The following is a 20807-nucleotide window of genomic DNA, read 5'->3' on the forward strand; positions in this document are numbered from 1 at the left end:
CACCAGGGGTCAGCCGGGACCCATCATCGCTCTCGATTTACCTCTAACTGCTGCTCGTGTGTTGGCAACTGTCGGCTAGCACCGCCCTTCCGACCTCTTTCACCGCTCCGCTAATCTCAAACAGTCTGCACTGTCTGATGGAATAGCGCAACTTTGCACTCGCCACAGCAACCCACTGGCCAGAGAGTCGGTGACACAAGCCCTGAAATATTAGTAATAAAGACGTTGTTGCCCTTGGGCCGATGACTTCTTTCTTTGCTCTTTCTCCGCCGAGATCGTGCTTAGCATTGACCAGGTAACGTCTTTTGTTACGATGATCCCGATCCTGGGGGAGATCAGATAGTAGCGTCCTATATTCCCTGTAACAAGTAGGACGACATTTCATTGTTGGGTGCGGCAAGTTGCCAGCAGCTGGCATTGGGCAGTTTGTATGTATATTTGGAGAATCCTGGGATGACCATGTCCGTCTGGCCAAGGCAAGTCTTTTGTGACCCCAGAGTATCATCTTACTGTGCATAACATGATAAGTAATCCCACTTTATGGAAGCAGCTGACGATTGTTCGGACGGCTGGTTTCGAACATCTTTGTCCGATCAGTCCTAACGCGATAGATTCCGACTATGGGGGAATAGTGGAGGCTTCCTGCCTTGGTGCTGTTCAGCTTGCATGAGAGGTGGGTTTCCCCTTCAAAAGAGGGCTTCCATAGGTGGCTTGGGGTAGGTAATAATCTGTAGAATGTAATCAACTGTGCATCCGGGCCTGTCTTGCTTCTAGCTTGGTTATCATCTCATCCTTCCAGGATTTTACCGTCTCTCCCAACGTCGGTTTACTCTGGTTGACAAAATTTTGGGTTGGGCATCGTGAAATTGGTACATGGTCATCAATCTTGGTAGCTGGCCACGCGATCAAGGTGGTGTAGGTAGTTGGTAGAAGAAAAGGAAACCTAACGACGTATTGGGCAATGCTTGGAAGATGAGATGGGCTGCAAGGTGTCTCCGTAGTGTCTGTCTTGGAGAAAGTGCATGATCTTGTCTCCTACCCAATCAGCATTACTTTTTTCTTCCTAGAATTGAAAGTTTTGCTCAGGTGGAAAAAAAAAGAAGAAGGTCGGAGTAACCCACAGGAAGGCACAGGCCATTATACTAATCCAGAGCTCCCATCCATGTTAAATATCGTCATGTGCTTAGAAGAACGCTTTGGGAGTCATCCGTCATGAACCAATTTATCCAGAATAACCTGCTAGAGGATGTAAGTAGGTATCTAGACAAGTCTCAAGCTCACTTTTGAAGAAGAAAAAAACGTAAAACAACCAATAATGGACATTCATGTTGGGCTGCACAACAATAGCTCTGTCTTTACCTTACTACTGCCAACAGTACGCGGTGACGCCTATCAAGATGGCAGTTGGGTCTTCCACGCAAGGCCAGTGAAAGATGGTCCCGCGATAAGCACCTAAAAGCACCAACCAAGCCGCTGGAGCCATCCCCTGAATTGAGCTGCGGAGCACTAAACAAGGCTGGCATTGGTGTTACCCCAAAAAAGCTCCCGGAGGCTCAATGGATTGATTGCAGCCTTCCAGATTCAGCCATTGGAGCCAAAGTGTCACCAAAGCCGCCAAAGACCATCTGGTTTTGCATCTTCCCTTTCTTCTACCCGGGAGATCAAGGTTCCAGCCGAGCTACATTCACTTGTAGCTCCCACGATCGCAAGGCCTCATCTCACCAAGGGGATAGCTTGCGACTCCATTGTCCCCTTACAATGCTGCCCACGGTCCAGGTACTGCTGGGCGCAACCGCTCTCCTTGCGCGTCTGGTGGTAGCGTCCAGCTCGCATCAGGAGGACGGGCTACCTTCGTACCACTACGGTGCCGCGATACCTGTAGAATGTATGAAACGGAATATGTATGTCACAGTGCCTGATGCATTTTGTTTGAAAGGAGGCCACTCCCCTCTCCCCGGATGGCTGTAGCTAATCAAGTTGTTACGCAGAGAAACGGGCGAACATATCCAGAACGAAAAGGACGAGATCGAATGGATGCCCTTCCCCGTGTGCGAGGAGACGGCCAAGCCGCTTCAATTCCATTATGGCGTTGAGACGGAACAGAATTGCACTGTTCCCATGATTGACGACCCTTTCTTCCACCTGCTCGAGTTCTACATCCACAACGACGCGCCCCTGGCATGCCGACTCCCTGCCCGTCCTGCCCCCCAAGTCGAGACTGTCGGTGCGAAACCATACGAGCAGGAGTATATACCTCTTGTTTTTGCCCTAGCTGGAACCCTCCAATTGAGCCATTTGCACATCAGCACGCACCTCAATGTCTTGCTTCACAGCACGCCGAAACACCACCTTCACCCGCACGATAGCGGCGTCCTCGACTCGGGCGCTGCATATAGTACGAGTCCGCTCAGCCACATGCAGGGCAGCCAGACCAAGAGATTGGTCATTGGCGATCCTCTCCCCTTTAGCTTCAGCGTTCGATGGTTCCCAACGCCCGCATTACCCAAGACCGAGGGCAAGGTCGAGTGGCAGGGCATGGGTGGACACATTTACTTCAGCACCGTCTTTTACGGCCTTGTTTCCTTCATTGCTGGCGCATTGGCAAGCACCATGTACTTTTTCGGCGTTGTTATGCCAAAGAAGCTCAAGGGCAGAGGACTAGGAGGTGCTACGCCCCTGGGCTATGGAATGAATGGAAAGGGTGTGGGCAATGGATGGGGCATCGCGAAGCGCATCGACTAAAAAAAAGCATTTTCATGACCATTTTATACATGTTGTAATAAGCCCCCAACAGGAGGTTCGGATATTTTCAACTTCTTTGTATATGTTTTATTTATGATTGGGGGTTTTTGTTGTCACGTTGTACGAAGTGTATGGATTATGTACGCGTAGATTTGGCACTGACTGGAGTTCTGGGGCGATTCCGGTCTGGATCTTGATATGAGATCTGATAGTAGGGAATGGTTTTCCAGACGCTTCAGGGTCTATCGCGGTTATGTATGTGAACAGATCAGGCCATAATTAGAGCCGAGCTGGCAGATCAGACAGCGAGGATAATTTACAAGTAGCCAATAAGCCATGGCTTATTGCGTCTTCTTCTTTGCGTCTACATCATCAAATCTCTTCCATATCCGGTGGTACATGTCGACACTCAGTACAGCCGCTATAAAGGGTCAATTTTCATCGTGTCAGGAAATTTGGAGAAAGAGTCACAACTTACCAAGAGCAAAGTACGAACCATACAGGCCTCCGAGAAGCACGGCCTTCTCACTGAGGCTGATGAGCGCCTCGTCCCACTGCAGTAATCAGAGTCAGCCGTTGCCATCGCAGGCCATGACGTACCATGGAGGGAGGCCATAGGTTTGAAACATGAACAGAAGATTGATACTTACGAGCCACGCTTCATACATGCATATGCCAGTAGTGAGAACAGTCTCGATGCCGTAGACAAGGAGTAGGAGCTCAGCCCGGCCATCAAGTCCCGGCCCACCAGACGACCAGAGCCGGCGCACCGCCCAGACCGAGACGGGCAGATGAAAGACGAGCTCCAGAACAGCGAAAAGCGGGAAGAAGGACGGGATAGGTGCCGGAGGCGGGGCAAAGAATTGGTCCTTGTAGGTCTGTTTGGGAACACGTCAGTTTACATCGCGTCCCTCATAAAGAGAACGCCGCTGGGCATGAGAAGGGCAGGCTCAGGGCCACGGGTATCTCCTTTTTGGGGAGGAGCTACGTACCTCTAGGTAATAGACGCGTAGGTCACCCAGGAAAGACAAAGGCGCGTCGCTCGTGGCCCATAGTGAGCGCGGGTAGAAGGGGACGAGGTCGACCACTTTTTGGGGGTGAGATTGTCAGTATACAGCCTCGCCATGTTTCTAGACTCAGGGGGCAAAAGGTCGTCATGCCATGGTGCTTACAGAAGAGAATTTGCTTACAAAACAAGATTGGAATGTGTAGCACAAAATACACGAGGTACACCTTGTCGAGCCATGAGCGCTGCTGCGTGGAAGCCATGATTGAGTTTGCGCGGTGGGAGCAAAGAATGTTCAATTAATGCGGCAGCAGTTGGTTTGGATGTTGAGGTTTATGAAATGTAATAAGCAAATTCAAGGGTGAGATGAGCAGTGTCCGAGTGTTGATTAAGACTAAACACTGTGTGGACGCACTGTCACGCAAGATGGATTCACTCTTATGTAAGTGGAGAACATGTTGTTCGGAATATAATCAATATTTTTTTCTCTCCGCAAACCAGACTCAAGAGAAGGGGTGTTGTTTGAAATTATTTGATGTCGAAAAAGACACTATCGGTAACAAAGAAGAAGAAGAAATATGCCCTGACCAGACATGGCCTGATGATTCCCAGCAGGAAGCATAATATCTTGAGGCCTTCATCGAGAGTTAAAAAGTTCAAAAACATCAAATGAGTGTGTTTTGGGATAAACTATCAATATGGGTTGTGTTAATCAATCTGTACATCAAGAGCCTGGGCTCAATCAAGGAAAAAAGAAAAAAGCCCTACAAAGATTGACATTTGGTAGGGCCTTTGGCGACGCTACTTTGCAAACTATCCCCATGGCTCACATCTTGCCTTCAATGGCAATTTCACCAGTAAAGAGGGATCGCAAGTACTTTTCACTCCAGCCAAAATCATTGACGGGAGCATCCGTAACAGTCGGATCGTCCTCAACGGGCTCGGTCTCTGCCTTTTTCCCGCCACCAAGAACAGAGCCCAGTGTGTTGGTCAAGGGGGACGTGACAGTACCGACCACGGTCTCTGCTGCCTTGACGAGCTGAGCCCACTCACTGTCTTCCTGAGGCACCGCAGTGTCCTTCAATATCTGCTCAGTCATGGTGAAATACATACTCGGCCCGAACTCGTTCAATGTGACAGTATCGGCAAGCTGCTCATTGTCGATTTCGTCTTCCAGTCGAACGTCGTCCGTGGTTGCAACAAGACTCTTGGTCGTGTCTGCTGTGAACACAGCAATGTCCTCGGCGGCTCTGCCATCGCTAGCGAGCGCCGCGAGCGCAGCCTCAAAGTCTTGGCCGTCCAGAGCCTTCAGCTCATCAATGATGCTCGTCTCTTCCCTGGAGACAAAGGACTCGGGTTCGGGGTTAGAGGCTTCAACATCTTCATCAGCTGCGGGCTCGCTGGTCAAGGCGGCCATTCTCATGGTCGTCGTGGGCCTAGGACCCGACAGAAACTTGGAGCCAAGGGCTGATTCTTCCCATCCCTCTGGCAGGTACTGTTGGACATTCTTGGATGAGTTCTCGCCGATGGAGCTGAGCAGCTCCACAAGCTTTAACTGCAGATCGACACCGGGACATACGTTCCTCATGGTGTCCACGAAATTGTCCGGGTCTGCAATAGCCGTCCAGGCGAGCGGGAATGCAATCGCAGCGATCGGACCGATGCCGGGGATGAACCCCACGGCAACGGTGAGTGAGTTCTTTAGAAAGTTCTCCAACCAATCTTGCTTCTTGATGGTGGGCTTCCACTGGATGGGCAGGCCGTGGTTTGCACCGGAAATGGTTGTCCAATCAAAGTCGGCCGAGTCGCTGTAGCTGTGCTCGATCGGAGGCGAAGCTACCAGGTCCTTGTCAATCATCATAATGTTGCCAGAGGAAAAGGCGTTCTGGCGGCGCAGCTGGCGGGGCAGGGACAGCAGCTCGACCAGCCCGTTGAAGTTGATTCCAACCGTCAGAGACCACCAGTCGGAGAGTCCCACTGTTTTATTCAATGGTACGTCTCTCCAGTCAACTGTCGGGTTGCTCGCCGAGCCCGAATGGTGCAGCATCCTCACTTTGTCATCGGCAACAGTGAAGTTGACTTGGTAGAAGGTGCAAAGCTCGGGATGGTCCTCGGACGCTTGCTGGGCAATGGGGATGTAGATTGCTCGTATGTTTGTTACTCGCTAGATGAGCATTAGCAATCAAGGTGCTGCTTATACGTGAATTTGGAACAAGTTGTGCTTACATCGATGAAAGCCCAGCCTTCCTCTCTCTTTGGCATTGGCATGGTCATGAACCACGACTGGCACGTTCTGTAATCAGCGCAGCTGTAACATCGAACATGGCGTGATAGGTAGACAGGGGATAGGCATTACCTCTAATGGATCACCGTCCATTTGTTTCTGGAGGCGGCCGCTCGAGGTACAGAGATTGTGCTGCACGCGGCGGTGCTGACCTTTGCTATAGTGGGACCCATACACGATAGGTAACTGTTTCCAAGCTCCAATGAATGGGCCTACACGGAAGCCCCCCATGGGTAAAATAAGAGTCTCGTCGATCAGCTGGTAGGACGTGCGTGGATGAGTGCGTTTCTCCCGAGCATCTGATCCGGTATGACTCGGTTTGTTCCAGATGAACTCGAGCAAGAAATGACCATAGAAGTGGTCTGGACGGTCCGCCTGATAGTATTCTTTGTTGGATGAGTTCAGCGCAGATCGTCGGAAGAAGCATTCGCCTTCTGGATATGCGAGCGCCATGATGACAGAAAGTGTATGTTGTGAAGGGACTAGAAATGAAACTTTTTGATCTGTTGTCTGCTTAGGGTGTGAGATGATGAGGACATTCAGAGCACACAACAACTGGATCTCCGGTGCTTTTATATTCAAGAGAGAGGTCGTTTAATTCCACGTTCCAGTAGACTATCTCATTCCTCTCATACTATTGAACCGACTTTGGATCTACCAAATCAGTATTGCCACGCCCTTAAGCCATCAACCCACGACGTCAACCTCGGCAGCGATGTAGCCACTTGTTTCAATGCCGTATCAAGTCACTCCAAACTGCATGTCATGTTGATGAGTGGTCTGGAAAGGTCTTGGATTGGGGCAATTGCTACACTTCTACACCCTCATTCTTAGCGAGGCGTGCACAACAGCTCTTGGCTAAGATACTATGACACCATCATATCATTTTCATTGACAAACCATGAGCAGACTTTGCAACACGTCGACTGATTATCCACCAATCCGTTAATAATGAGAAGAGTCAAGTCATTATTTCTCTGCAAGATGCCTCAAAGCTGAGTTGATCGTCACAACGCCGCTTGATCGGCTCAATGCAGTTTCACCGACTTCATAGTTGTTCTGAAGATCAACTTGCTCCCCATCCTACAATTTTTTGACTCTGATTGATGCGTTATACATCAGTGACTACAAGACTTCATTTGGATATTTGGATATTCCCATGGCAGTGATCATGCATTTATACACAAATTTTCCAGAAGATTGTCTAGAAATATCATTTAGAAATGAGGAACATGCGTTTGATAGATCTTTGAATGGAAATACAAGGCATCCTCACCACTTTGCCATTCCAACTCAACAACCATTGGGGCTTTTTTGGGAAGGTTGCAGAAGATCTTTTATGTTGTGTACCTGAACCAATGCAATAAGATCTGCATCAACTCCGCTTTGTGACCACCTATCTGGATGCCCATCATGCCACCCAATACGGGACGGGCCGCTTGACTGGGAGGACCCACTGCGTTGCAGGAGTTGAGAGGAACGCAAACGTTGCATCCTCGAGGCAAACCAAGCCGCATTTCTAGAATATCAACGCATCATATGTTTATAGACGACACTCCATCGCTTAATCCGCTTAGGCTAATTTGAAGCTTAAATTTTCACTGTTCTCATTTATCCCGTCACTTTCCGCAAGGCCATGTTCGCTCGCCCCAGTCCATCCAATTATGCGATATGGCTGCTGTATTATATCTAGTGAGCAGTTCATGCAGATGGATCAATTTGTACCGAGTGGCGTTTAGCATTTTCTCCCTCTCTCTTCACATGCCGCATGAGATAGACCACCAGTGACGGCCGTATGTTGTTCTCTCGTTGTATCACTCGGCCTTGCGGTAATAACGGCAGCGGCATTCGCCATACAATAATGTGCTTCGCGCGCCTAAATCCTGCCATGACGGCTCTCCATTGACCGGTGTAATTCCCCAGCACTTGAACATTCTTTTGTGTCTGCTTCAACACCATGCACGCTTTCTACTCGGTGGTATTGTGGCGTACCGAGAAACCAGTAGGACGAGGGAGGCGTGATATTAGACCGAGATCGTCTAAAGTGCTCCCGTCGTGGAACTACTTCAGAAATACTGTCTGCTAGCAAGTTTCTCAAACCAAAGCATGTGACCGCCCTTATTGTTCTAATGAAATCGGCGTCTTAAATTTTAGTCTTGAATCTTCGGTTTACAAGACGGCCTATGATGAGACACGAGAGAAGATGGCCAGCCCCGCAGTCTTTGTGTCTCAAGACTTGGATACACATTAGGAAAGGGCCTGGTTCAACCGTCTCCAGCTATTGGTCTAGCCTTGATATCCGCCAGCATAAAGTTCATGGAGTATCTTTCACCCTCTCGTGGTTGTCTGGATACGCCAAGTGGCTCGTCAACGAGGGGAACTTAAGAGTAGCTTCCTCTTGTAATTTCTTTCTTCTTAAGCCGCTTAGCGCAATTTGTATGCCGTCGACTTTAGCTGCACGAACATTCAAATATGCCCTTGCCATCGTCAGTTGGATTCTATCCAAGTATTAATAAATATCGAGGTAGAAAACCACAAAGATTTTCAAGATAGTGACAAGAATCGCCCATCGAATTCCATGTCTCAACCCAAATGTCAATTAAACGACTCTGTATAGGATATTGTACCTGTTGTATATTTATAACCGTCCTTGCCATATGATGACAGCGATTGATAGATCATGATGGCATGCAGAAGAAATGAAGGTCACCATAATTCTTTACATTGCTACTTGTACAATTTCCTCATAGTCGGCGCAAAGGTGGGGACAAGGCAGCATACATATACTGTATATAATTTTGCCATGAACCAGGGTCTGGACCGAAGTTCCGACGAACCCGAATAACACAATCAGACATGTCAAATACCGGCCAACCTGCGAGAAGTGTCGTGAATCAAATGAAGTATTTCCAGCAGATGCATCTTATCACTTCCCGGCTTTTGTACATGATTCTTGCAATTCAAATCACCAATTACCTGCCAACATTTACTGCTGGTGTAGATAAGAGATCTTGTTCAGCAGAGCCACTCAATGCAGTAGTGAAAGCCTAAAAAGGGCTGCTTGTAAATCTTATCATGGTTTTACGACTCAGCCGAGGAATTGATTGTCCGTTGGATTGCGGCTGCGAGAGAGGGGCAAACAGGCTTACGGGCACTTTCTGGATTGTCTTTCTTCGCCTTGGTAAATGGAAGGCGGCCGCACTGTCAAGAGGCAAGGGCTGTTATGGGTCAGGATATATGGCGACCTTTGGGGAGAAACATTCTCTGGCAGTCACATTGCTACAGAGAATTGTCAACTGCAATGAGGCGTCGGCGGCGGTCATTGGGCATAAGTGAGTACATACAACCAGCAAGCACATCTTCTAGGTGGGGGGAGCCCTAAGATAATTATAGTAATCCTCAGTAGTGCGTAGACGGTGTTCTAGTAGCGCCCAACTCAGAATTTGAGATGTGCATGTGCATGTGCAGGTCGAAAAGAATAAGCATACTAAATTGAAACAACAAGCCATAGACCAATAGAGTTGACGTTTCTTCGGAGACATTGACAGGTCTTGACTGTGAAACGCCGATCCGTCTATAAAACGCCCATTCTATCCATCTCTTCTAGTAGGAACGACAGTGGATGTACCAGGTAAGGAAGGTCAGCGTTTGGAGGGGGAGGGCTCCGACAGGACACACCATATGCAGTCTTTTGAAGGTATCAAGTTTTGGGTGCTGTGCCCAGCCCTGATCCGTTACATCTGCGCCTACCATTTCCATTGCACCCGGCGCTAGCTGCGACCATGGGTGGGCGTTTAGGCCAATGGTCCCGTCCCTGACCAAGCCCAAAGTCACACACAATCCAAGACTTTTTGCGCCGCTCGACCAGATCGAGGCTAATAACCATAGTGAGATGAAGAGCGACACGGGGGGGAAAGAATTGCAGGGTAATCACTACTAATGCAACATTCAAGAGAGACCGCATGAGTCTGTGATGTTTATTGTTGATAGTAAAGTCTAATGAAATGTCATAGATTAATAAAAGGTGAAGCAAAAACTGTGAGACTTGAAAAAAAAAATGGACAAGTCCCAGGTGGAAGGATCAAGCATCTAGGATGGGTAAGTTATACCCAGAGGTTCGCTGTCGTCGTCGCTGAGACCCCGCCTTGGCCGCCTGTTATCCCTGTCACATGTGCAGACAGTGTTCTGAAGTCTTGTATTTTTTTGCTGGTAACCAATAGAATTAGGTACAACGCTAGCCACTGCTGCTACGTAATCCTTCCTGCCACCAACACATGCAGCACGGCATGCGCTAACAGTGGCTGGTCGCTGCCCGGGGCGACGCAACCGATGGGCCCAGAACTTGAAATCGTGGCTCCGCCTCCACAAGCTTTCTCTCTCTCTCTTCTCACGGGCCGTTACCTATGACATAGCTGGTCGCATCCTATTCTATCTCCTGTTACAACGCCTACCAAGGAATTGTTGAGTACGATTTTGTGCTACCGTGAAGGATTCATTGATTCGCAAGACAACGTGCTGTGGGCTTGTGTTTTTTTTTCTACCTTTGTCTCTTGCTTTCGTAAAGTAGAGTACGTATACGCGGCCCAGGCGCAGTCAATACTCTTACACATTGTTGGAACGCTCATCGCATCGTCTTTCGGGGGATTTCCTACTGCAGCGCACCCTCACCGCATTCAGCGTCAACTCCAACGACTCCCGTTTCAAAGTCGACACCCTTTCTTGTCACCTCTTGGGACGACCAGCGACCTGCGCTGTATCGCTACTAAGGAAACCAACAAGAAAATTGCCCCAAAACAACCGATTGACGGACGGGAAACATCAAAGCGCCCGAGATCATCCTTCGACACGAATAGCGTTCCGTCGCGCAGGCACTGCCTGTCAACCTGGTCATACTTACGAACCCTTCCCCACTGCCTCAATTGGACGTTCGGTCGAGCCGCCTACTACCAACCAACCGCTCCCAGGGTCGTCCTTATCACCCAGCCCGCTCCGGGTCCCTGCGCTCATATTATCTTTTATGCTGCCGACCCACGATCCTTACACAACAATCAGATCTCGATTATACAAAGTAAACAACACAAAGGTGTCGTCGCACAAATAAAAAAGAGGGAGAAGAAGGTTGGACATATCCGGATAGCGACTAGATCGATCAAACACAAAACACAAACTCCAACCCTCGAGACTCGCGGCGCTTGCCACTGTAAGACGACGGCGACGACTCGCCGTCGCCCAAGCGACTCATAATAATGGACAATGCTGGCCACGTGCTCGAGATCGTCCACAATGTATACGCCAGAGCTAACGATACCTCGACCGACGCCGAAGACGAGACACGACCGGCCGTCTTCAAGGTCGTGGGTATATCTCTCGCCATTGCCTCGGGCGCATTCATTGGCACATCTTTTGTGTTGAAAAAAGTGGGATTACTGAAAGCAAACGAAAAGTACCAGGAAGTCGCTGGCGAGGGCTATGGCTATCTCAAGAACTTCTACTGGTGGTCGGGAATGACCCTGATGATCGTCGGCGAAATATGCAATTTTGTCGCATATGCATTCACCGACGCCATTCTGGTCACCCCGCTCGGTGCGCTCTCAGTCGTCATCACCACAGTTCTCTCGGCAATCTTCTTGAAGGAACGGTTAAGTATGGTTGGCAAGGTCGCCTGTTTTCTCTGCATCGTCGGTTCCGTTGTTATTGTCATGAACGCGCCGGAGGAATCCTCAGTCGCCAACATCCAGGAGATGCAAAAGTTTGTCATAACACCAGGCTTTCTCAGTTACACTGGCGTCATTCTGGTCGGATCTGCCATTACCGCCTTTTACTGCGGGCCGAGATGGGGAAAGAAGAACATGCTTGTCTACATATCCATATGTAGTTGGGTGGGAGGCTTGAGTGTTGTCGCCACACAGGGCCTGGGTGCCGCGATTGTGGCACAGATTCAAGGAACTTCGGGCGGTCAATTCACCCACTGGTTCATATATGTGCTACTGGTCTTTGTGATTGGTACATTGTTAACAGAAATCATTTTCCTCAATGTAAGTTCACCCTTTCCAATCCCAAGTGAAGCAGTTTTGCTCATTCCATACAAGAAAGCACTGAATTTGTTCAATGCGGCCATGGTTACGCCAACCTACTACGTGTACTTTACTAGTACGACTATCATAACTTCGGCGGTACTGTTTCAAGGTTTCAAAGGAACTGCATCGTCCATTATTACTGTCGTCATGGGCTTCCTCGTCATCTGCTCTGGAGTGGTTTTGTTGCAACTATCCAAGTCAGCCAAGGATGTCCCTGATACCGCTATATTCAAGGGAGACTTGGACCAAATACAAACAATCGCTGAGCAAGAACAGCCTGAGACGGAACCCAAGGCTGATGCTATTCGTGGTACTGCTGCAATTGTGCGGCGGATTTCCATGGCTCGCAAGAAGATGGAATTCAAGGAGCTTGAGCGTCTGCACCAGGAGAAGGAGGCTCAACGCTTGGAGACTCTCAGCGAGGACGGGCAGGCACAGTTTGAGTGGGACGGATTGCGCAGGAGGAGAACAACGACCATGATGAGCCAGCGTAGTCGTCCAACGACTGAGCCTTCGCCCAATCCTTTCACCCATCCTCAAGGCATCCCATTCACACCTCCACCAAGAACACCACACCCACCCCTGGGCATGTCACAGTTTCCCTCTGATGACGATGACATGGATGTGGAACGTCAGTCGTCACCCGGTTTGTTGTCGAGCATCGCCGGCACCATTAGGAGCCGTGCAAGAAGCGTCATCCTACCAGGACACCCAGATTTCCGGGGTGGATCGAGTGATGGAAGGGTACAAAGCCCCATGCACCCGGTTCAACTCAGCAATATCAATGTGCCGGGTCAGAAGACGAGCGGAGATGAAACCCCGTACGGAACGACTCAGGAACACGTATATGGCCTGCCAGACAGCCTTCGACGTCAAGACACTGGATATGGCGGCGCCGCAGCTGCCACTGGTGGGAATAGTCGCCACATCCAGTTCGATAACCCGGTTGCCAGTGCCAGCACAGGCTCGCTAGCAGTCCCGCCAACACCACCACCACACAGGGGTGACGGCCACTCAGCACGGCGCCAGTTCTCGTTCCAAAACCCGTTCCGTCGGCAGGCTGCTGATGGGGCACAAGATCAAGAAGTGCGTCCGCCGTCATCAACCCACAGGCCAGGCAGTCGTATGGGCATGGGAAGCAGAGGCTACTCGAATCCCAAGGTAAAAGATGCGACGGAAGAGGAGAGGTTAGGACTTGTTACAGGCGACTCGGCCACGTTGCCTACCTTGGCTCGGAACAATGACGACTATTATGACGACGATGAAGATGACCCCGAGCAGTACCTGGAGGAGAAGCGAGCCCAACGCTATGGACGTGGCATCACGAGCAGCAGCCCGCCTAGACGCGGTAGTGACGACAAAGCTGAGGAGGCTGCTGATTACGAAGCCAATAGAAGCAGGTGGAAGGAGAGGTCGAGACAGGGCACGCCCAAGAGTTCACCACCAAGACAATCGCCCCCACGACCTGCACCGGGGAGGAGGGACCCTCCACCCGGAAGCAACGGTGCTTTCATTTGATTTAATGACATCAGGATGACACTGAAGCCCATGCTGGGTACCAGTGCGACGACTTTTACTTACTTGGATGGGATCTGGACGACCAGCAAAACCATGTAGAAATACGACCATGACGCGGCATACGAGACGAGATGCGCAGGAGAACAAGCTGGCAGAGCCTGCATGAACTTTTCTGTACACATTGCATTGCATGGCTGGTGGGACTCTTTGTACCATAGATGATAATGGTTTTATTTATTTTATTTTTTTGCTTGCTTGATGTGGCACTGGGATACCGGGGATTGGGGGGAGAGGGGAGAGGGAAAAAAAAACAAAGAAGGTTGTGCCGGACGCCGGATAGCTGTCCCCGGAGCTCAAGTTACAAGTTTGGACATGGGATATATGTACATGTTTTAGGACAACAACAAGAATCAAAAAGGAACCACGTTCCTGGACTTAATCTTACTGAGACATGCAGGAACGGTAATGCAGCATTTGATATGAAACCTCATGTGGCAAAAAAAGGCGTTGCGTTTGTAAGGCGACACCATTCAAGAGCTACCGAGCCGAACCTAGCACTATGATATGCAGGAACATAACCTTTGAAAAAAGCCATGGCAGCACAACATAGTACTACTACCTACCTACCTACCTACCTCACCTAGGTATATGCAAGAGACGATGTATGACTCGAGCTGGTGCATGAGTATTTGATTGGGCGCCCAGGATCGATCATGTCGGTACCGGTGGGCTGGTTTGACTATCCCACCCGTAGAACGGGTTTTCGGAACCCTTTTATTTTGTGGTGGTCTGTCACACAAGAAGCCACGCTCATAAGGCTCCAATGCAGGTTGTACAGGCCGGACGGGAATAAATGCCACATATGCAAGAACAAATTGTGGCAAGTGGCAAGTTGAATGAGGAGAAAAGAAAAAGGATACGGGACCAAGTTTGAAAGGAGCATTTAGCCGGGCTGGTGGCACGCAACAACCAAACACTTTAACAACGATCGGCAACCTTATGTCGACTTCAGTGAAACGTAAGCGCCGAAGCATGGCATGGTTGAGGGGTTCGCCATCATCATCATCATCATCATCATCATCATCATCATCATGACCATGGATCATCAAAATAATATCATCAAGAATTTCCCAAGCGCGGAGCGAGGATAACACGTATGTAGACATGGAGCATTCCTAGAGAGAGATGATCAAGGGGTCACCGGGTTGCAACCTAAACAAGACCCGCGCGCAAACATTGGTCTCGGGCAAATTTCGCGGAAGTCTCATCATCATCAAGATGTCCTTTTGTTTTTCGTTTTGCTCTTGATGACGATGATTCTGAATAATGGTAAAAAGCAAAGATAAGCACAGTCCTGAAGATTGATGAGGTTAAAGGGGGAGGGAGAATAGCTTTGGAGCCGGGGCCATCAATCAGTATGGCATGGAGGCATGGCATGTAATACTCTTTACCCCCTCATTCAAAGCCAAACTTTTTTTTTCTTCCACCCCCAAACCGGGCAAGCAGAGCGAAACAGGACCAACCTTGCAACGGCGACGGTGAGGAGAACGAGACAGGTGATTTAGAGTTGACGCCAGCGCAAGCCTCCAACCAAAAACCCGTGTTTGCGCCATGATATTTTGCAACAGTTTTCTTCTTAAGCAGCAGCAAGCGAGCAAGCATGAAGAAAAAAAAAGGTAGCTGCCCAAGGAAAAAAGGGTAATGAACAATCAAAAAAAGCATTTGCCGGAAGCATGCCGCTGTCGCCGCCGTCCGGGATGTAACCTCTGAGACAAGATTGTAATCTCATCAATTCATCAATCTAGTCCCGGGTTCCCCTTCCCCATATTGATATGCGGAATGCTTTTGGGGGCCCATGGAGTTGGCAGAATGGATATGATGTATGGCGTTTTTCGGTTGAGATATGCGGCGCTCGCCACGCGTTGGGCTGCAGGATCATGGCCCATCAGAAGCATATCTGATGTGGTAGTCCCTGCTTTTTTTCTTTTCTTCTGTCCTCATCCCTCGTCTCTGCGTTGTAAAAGATGCTTTTCCTTTTCTCTCTTTCTTACTCCCCTTGCCAAACTCACTGCAAGGCCGGCATGATCAGGATCATCTGCAAGGTACGGACGTGCCGGAAGCATAGCGGAAAGCAAGTCTCCCTCTCGCTCGCTCGCAGCAATGTCTCCTCCCCCAGGCAGGTCCCGTTGTCGCCCATGTGGCTCCCGTTGTTTCTTTGCCGCTCCGCGATAAAATTTTTGATTACTCGTGTTTGAGGCAGAAGTCAAAATTTTTGAGTCGCTCGCTGCATCAAATCATGATTATCATGGCATGTTATTGCAGCAGCAACAAATAACGGAAGATAAAGAAGGAAAGAAAAAAGTGTATCAAATTGCGCAAAGGAAAGTAGACGACCACGGAATAATAATGATAATGAGAAAGAAAAAAACAACAACCACCACCACCACCACCAAAGAATTGGGTACAGTACACAGTACCTACCAAATTACAGTACCTTGCGCGCTCTTGATAAAGAAAAGCTAAGGAGTGAGCTGGGATGCAAGCTTAACTTCCGCGACCGACAGCCCAGGGTCCCCATATTCCAATCCCAAGGGTTTTCAGGGTTTCCCGATTTAGGCAAACTTCGTCATCCAGAGGGATAAAACAGAGATCCAATAATCCTCCTCACCTTGTCACCTTGCTGGGCCGTCTATCAAGACTCTCGGACTGCTGCCAATGCTGTCTTGTCTATCTGCCTGCCCTAGTGTACGGCTTAAAACTGAATCCTGATACTTCGATACCTTGTCAGGATAAGCCAAATTATCCCACACCAAGAGAAAGTTGCACCACCAGACGGGCGACTGAACTGCCCAGTCCGCGTCCACTAGAAGAGGGAAGGGGGGGTCCGCTGTCACAGTCCGCATATCATGTGCGTCCATTCCGTACTTTCGCTCCCTATAGCGCCCCCCACTTCCTTCCATCTTCGCCCTCTTTCGCTTAAACGACGCCCCCCCAATAGGCGTTTGCTGGAACCCGGGAACCTTGCCGGGGTGTGTGTGTGTGTGTGTGTGTGTGTGCCTTCTGGCCCTCTGCTGCATTTCTTTCACTCTGTACCTACCTACGGCTCCCCACACCTTGACGCAGCCCTCTTTCTGTCTGACCGCGACCGCGACAGACACACAAACTGGGACACACGCCCCCCCAGCCCTGCGAACCTGCAGTGGGATGAAATGGATTGCGAAAAATGAATGGATCCCCCGTTTCTCTGCGTTTACCAGTACCTCGCCGCCGCATCAGATCATGTTTCTACTTTCACGATATAGTCCACCAGCGTCACTCCGATACGATCCATCATGTCAAGCACACAATATGTATCAACGCTTCCATGTGATGCAAAAATTTACTTCTTTCACCATTTGGCTGTGGGGCAACTCTCGACGCGCTCAGGCTCGCTCGCGCCCGTGTCAGGGGTGGAAAGGGAAAGGAGATTCCCCAAATCAATGCTGCCCAGAGGGTAAGTAGTAGTAGCTAGTACGAGTTATGCTGCATTACTATGCTATGCTGTCTCTCAGGTTTAGAGGCCTCTCTCTCTCTTTCTCACTGTCTTTTTCCCCGTCCCGTCAGTTCTTAAAGCGGCGGACGAATAAAATAGACAACAGTGTCCATAGTTACATAGTTAGAGAGGGCTTTCATTGCCCAAACTAGACACCATAGTAGTATGGTCACGGTCGACAGGTGATTCCACTCCTACCAGGAAAACCATACCTCCAATCCCACTTATTGCGCAAGATGGGGGGGTTGCAAGCTTGCAAGGTCAAGGTTGCGGATGGGTTCGAATTGTTACAAGGCCCGCCGTCACGAACTTCTAGAATGTTTCGCGCCTTTTTTTTTTCTTGTCTCCCTCTCTCCCCCCCTTCTCTTTTCTTCTTACTACACGTACAATACCTCATCCACTCATCACACACTCACTCTTTTTGGTTTTTGTTCTTCGAAATACAGTACCTTATTCCTTGCGCCAGCCACGCAAGCCTGGGTACCCTGTTGCGTTTTGCCTCTTGTCTCTCTTTCACACAGACACGGACACGCGCTATTACATCTTGACATTCTTTTTTTGTTTTTTTCCCACACCCACGGAGCTAGATACGTATCTTTTTTTAATTCTTTCTCTACTCCTCTCATCTCTCCATCTAGTTCTAGTCTAGAGGAGGCGTGCGCTACGTACCGTTTACGCACTACGTAGTCTATGTACGCTACGTCCATAGCACCATAATTCGCAAAATCTCCATTCTTGGCTCTAGGCTCGTTTAGCTCGGACTCCCAGCTACTTACGGCCCACGGCCGCCTACTCTTTTTTACATATTAGGACCCGACTATCCCTTCCCTTTTCCACGTAGATCCTCTCGACCTTGAGACGAAAAGACATTCCCCATCAGAGAGACCCTTCCGACCTTTCAGCAAAGACTACCATCTGACCTGAACCTCGAACAACCTGTTCTGCTCTTGTTCGAGAGTGACATTCATTTTTTATTATATCCAAACAATATCCCTCCAGCAAAGGACTTCAATTTGCTAAACCACACTCACTCTTTTCACTAACTACTCTTGTTCCATCTTTGATATTATTCATCTTTCGTTCTTGAAAACAAATCTTCTTTCATTCCCAGTACTGCTATTTGCTATCTATTTACTACAAACGATCACCACCGTCGATCATCTCGTTCATTCGTCATTTACTACAAATCTGCCACAAACTTTTATCCACAATCAACTCTGGGAGGCAATATCTTTTTTCTATACATTATATTTCTTTCCAACCCAGTTCAAAAAGCGAGACTGTAATATTCCTCCAAAATGAAGGCCACATTCATCACATCGTCGGTCCTCTTTGCATGCCTGGCATGCGCTCTCCCAGTTGCCCCCGCCGCTCAGAATGAGGTCAGCGTGAGGTCAGCGGCCAAGGCAGAGGCCTGGGACTATGGCACGGCTGAGAAGCGTGGCAGCAACTCGACAACATTGCCCTCTCACTCCCAGCCCAACCAGGCTTGGGACTATGGCAAGCGCGGCGACAAGGTCGACACTGATGAGGCTTGGGACTATGGAAAACGTGGCGAGCACAAGAAGGTGGACACGGACGAGGCATGGGATTATGGAAAGCGTGGTGAACGTGGTGGTGACCATGGCAATCACAAGCCGGGTGGTGGTGATGAGGGATGGGACTATGGCAAACGCAGCGACGACTCCAGTGTCAACACCGATGAGGCATGGGACTATGGCAAGCGCAGCAGCGACTCGACAGTGGACACGGACGAAGCATGGGACTATGGCAAGCGCGAGAACCACCACAAGGTCAACACGGACGAGGGATGGGACTACGGCAAGCGTTCTGACTCGACTGTCGACACCGATGAGGCCTGGGACTACGGCAAGAAGCGAAGTGATTCGTCCGCCGACTCTGGTGACGGCGACGAGGGCTGGGACTACGGCAAGAAGGCATGAAGGAATCAAGTCTAGCGGATCAACGATCAGATCAAGTCCAGAGGGCCCGGGATCTGCGACATGCATGGGAGGATATATAATGAGAGGACTATAAAGACGTCCGATTCATTTATATATACCCCCATTCGACTTGTCACATTTCTGCCATGACCCTCTCCCGAGTCCCGTGCGAGCCATGGAGACATTATATATGGACTTTGCGCACCTCTAGCCACGGTCCTATTCCCATCGCGATATATCAAAAGAGGCTTACGCTCAACCGCCAGCCGCTCATCGCATCAATCAACACATGATTCCGCCCGCCCGTCGCTGGAGGTCGACTGGGCAAAAGTTTTTGCACCAAAACGCAATCATCACTACGCGCCATCCATACTGATGGCAATACCAAACCTATCAATCTTAATCGACCGACGTCCCACCTTGGCAGCCAAGGTCCGTCTTTTTGTTACTGGAGCTGGAGTGTATAGGTTACAGAGGAATTTGTCGGCATTTGTTGTACTTGTATGTCTGACTGGTCTGTTTGTTTGTCTTTGTATTTAGCATAGCGTTCTGGGGTTAAAATCTATGTCTGTTATACACTACAAAAATTTTGCAACCACAAATATCCTCTTGCATGATTTCTCGCGATGATAGTAGGTATAGTACTTTTGCTCATGATATGATGATGGATTTCCCAGGTGGTTTTATTGCATGTATTACTCCGAGCAAGCATGATGCGTAACGCAGTAGCATCGCATATGTTGAATTCCCACGTGTCGTGCAAGGGACCTAGGGATTACAAGGGGAAGGGTTGATCAAGAGGCCTGGGCAGTGGGCGAGGGTCTCCCGTAATTTTTTTTTCTTTTTTCTTTTCGGTTCTCGCGGTAGAGGCAACGAACGGGGGGCGGTTCTGAAAGTAGGTACACTGTAGAAGCACTACCACCACCAAAAACTCAGCCGCAATGCAAATGCAAATGCAATCTATTTTGACACATTCAGGTGCCAAGGGCTCGGCTGGTCGGGGGAGGGCTTTGGATGGTGGCTAGGCCAACTCTTGTTTCTTCTTCTTACCTCGTTTCCTGCCCTCCCCTTCTTTAGTCTGTTCGCCTCGCCTGTCAAGAAATGTCTTGTACAACCATTAAACGTCAAAGGTGGTACCGAGTCTTCCGCATTTACTAGGGGGGGGGGTTAGGTGGGCACACACGGGCGCGCGCGCGCCAGCCAGCGAGCGAGCGAGCGGGTGGGCGGGATTGTACGTGCTTGGGGGGATGGAGGGGGCGGCCCCCAGCCGGGGCTGCTTTTTTTGGCGCTGACGTCAAAATTAGTTGCGAGATGGGAAGTAGTAGTGGTAGTAGTAGGAGCATTGACATTTGGTTTAATGCATTGGCAAAATCCTACCTCATGTTGGGTACGATTGATTCAATGGGATTATTCCCAATTTTTACAGGGCACAAAAAAGGTGAACAAGGGGGATCAGAGAGAGTACCCAAGTAGGGGCTGCTGTTGGCTGGCATTATTTGACATGGGGTTGTGATGGTGGTGGTGTTGGTGGTGGTGATGGGAGGTTTCCTCCTCTTGTCTTGGCAGATGGCACATGGGGGCAAAAAACACAGAGGCAATGATACTCTGACCTACATAGTACGATCGATCATGCTCATTGATTGGCGATCCGCATAGCCTAATCCAGCACAATAGTGTACAGAGTAGAGGGTTTTTCCCTCTTCTT

General features: G+C 49.5%; 5 protein-coding genes across 5 annotated transcripts; 3 read left to right on the plus strand and 2 right to left on the minus strand.

Annotated features, from left to right (window-relative positions):
- Positions 1-1758: 1758 nt before the first annotated feature.
- PFICI_04806 (uncharacterized protein) lies at positions 1759-2742 on the plus strand (the record flags this gene model as incomplete). The annotated part of the gene is made up of 2 exons (XM_007833387.1): positions 1759-1901; positions 1989-2742. 2 exons carry the CDS (start codon positions 1759-1761, stop codon positions 2740-2742), a joined length of 897 nt encoding a protein of 298 aa, XP_007831578.1.
- A 341-nt stretch (positions 2743-3083) lies between these two features.
- On the minus strand, positions 3084-4011 carry PFICI_04807 (uncharacterized protein; the record flags this gene model as incomplete). The annotated part of the gene is made up of 5 exons (XM_007833388.1): positions 3084-3163; positions 3221-3296; positions 3393-3620; positions 3735-3829; positions 3933-4011. The coding sequence occupies 5 exons, from the start codon at positions 4009-4011 to the stop codon at positions 3084-3086; spliced, it is 558 nt and encodes a 185-aa protein (XP_007831579.1).
- Positions 4012-4574: 563 nt separating this feature from the next.
- Positions 4575-6485, minus strand: PFICI_04808 (uncharacterized protein; the record flags this gene model as incomplete). Its single annotated transcript, XM_007833389.1, has 3 exons — positions 4575-5912; positions 5975-6031; positions 6105-6485. The coding sequence occupies 3 exons, from the start codon at positions 6483-6485 to the stop codon at positions 4575-4577; spliced, it is 1776 nt and encodes a 591-aa protein (XP_007831580.1).
- Positions 6486-11278: 4793 nt separating this feature from the next.
- PFICI_04809 (uncharacterized protein) lies at positions 11279-13627 on the plus strand (the record flags this gene model as incomplete). Its single annotated transcript, XM_007833390.1, has 2 exons — positions 11279-12067; positions 12122-13627. The coding sequence occupies 2 exons, from the start codon at positions 11279-11281 to the stop codon at positions 13625-13627; spliced, it is 2295 nt and encodes a 764-aa protein (XP_007831581.1).
- Positions 13628-18457: 4830 nt separating this feature from the next.
- On the plus strand, positions 18458-19102 carry PFICI_04810 (uncharacterized protein; the record flags this gene model as incomplete). The annotated part of the gene is made up of 1 exon (XM_007833391.1): positions 18458-19102. One exon carries the CDS (start codon positions 18458-18460, stop codon positions 19100-19102), a length of 645 nt encoding a protein of 214 aa, XP_007831582.1.
- Between the last annotated feature and the right edge of the window lie 1705 nt (positions 19103-20807).

This window comes from Pestalotiopsis fici (genome assembly GCF_000516985.1).
Source record: "Pestalotiopsis fici W106-1 unplaced genomic scaffold PFICI_Scf_3, whole genome shotgun sequence".
Taxonomy (NCBI): domain Eukaryota; kingdom Fungi; phylum Ascomycota; class Sordariomycetes; order Amphisphaeriales; family Sporocadaceae; genus Pestalotiopsis; species Pestalotiopsis fici.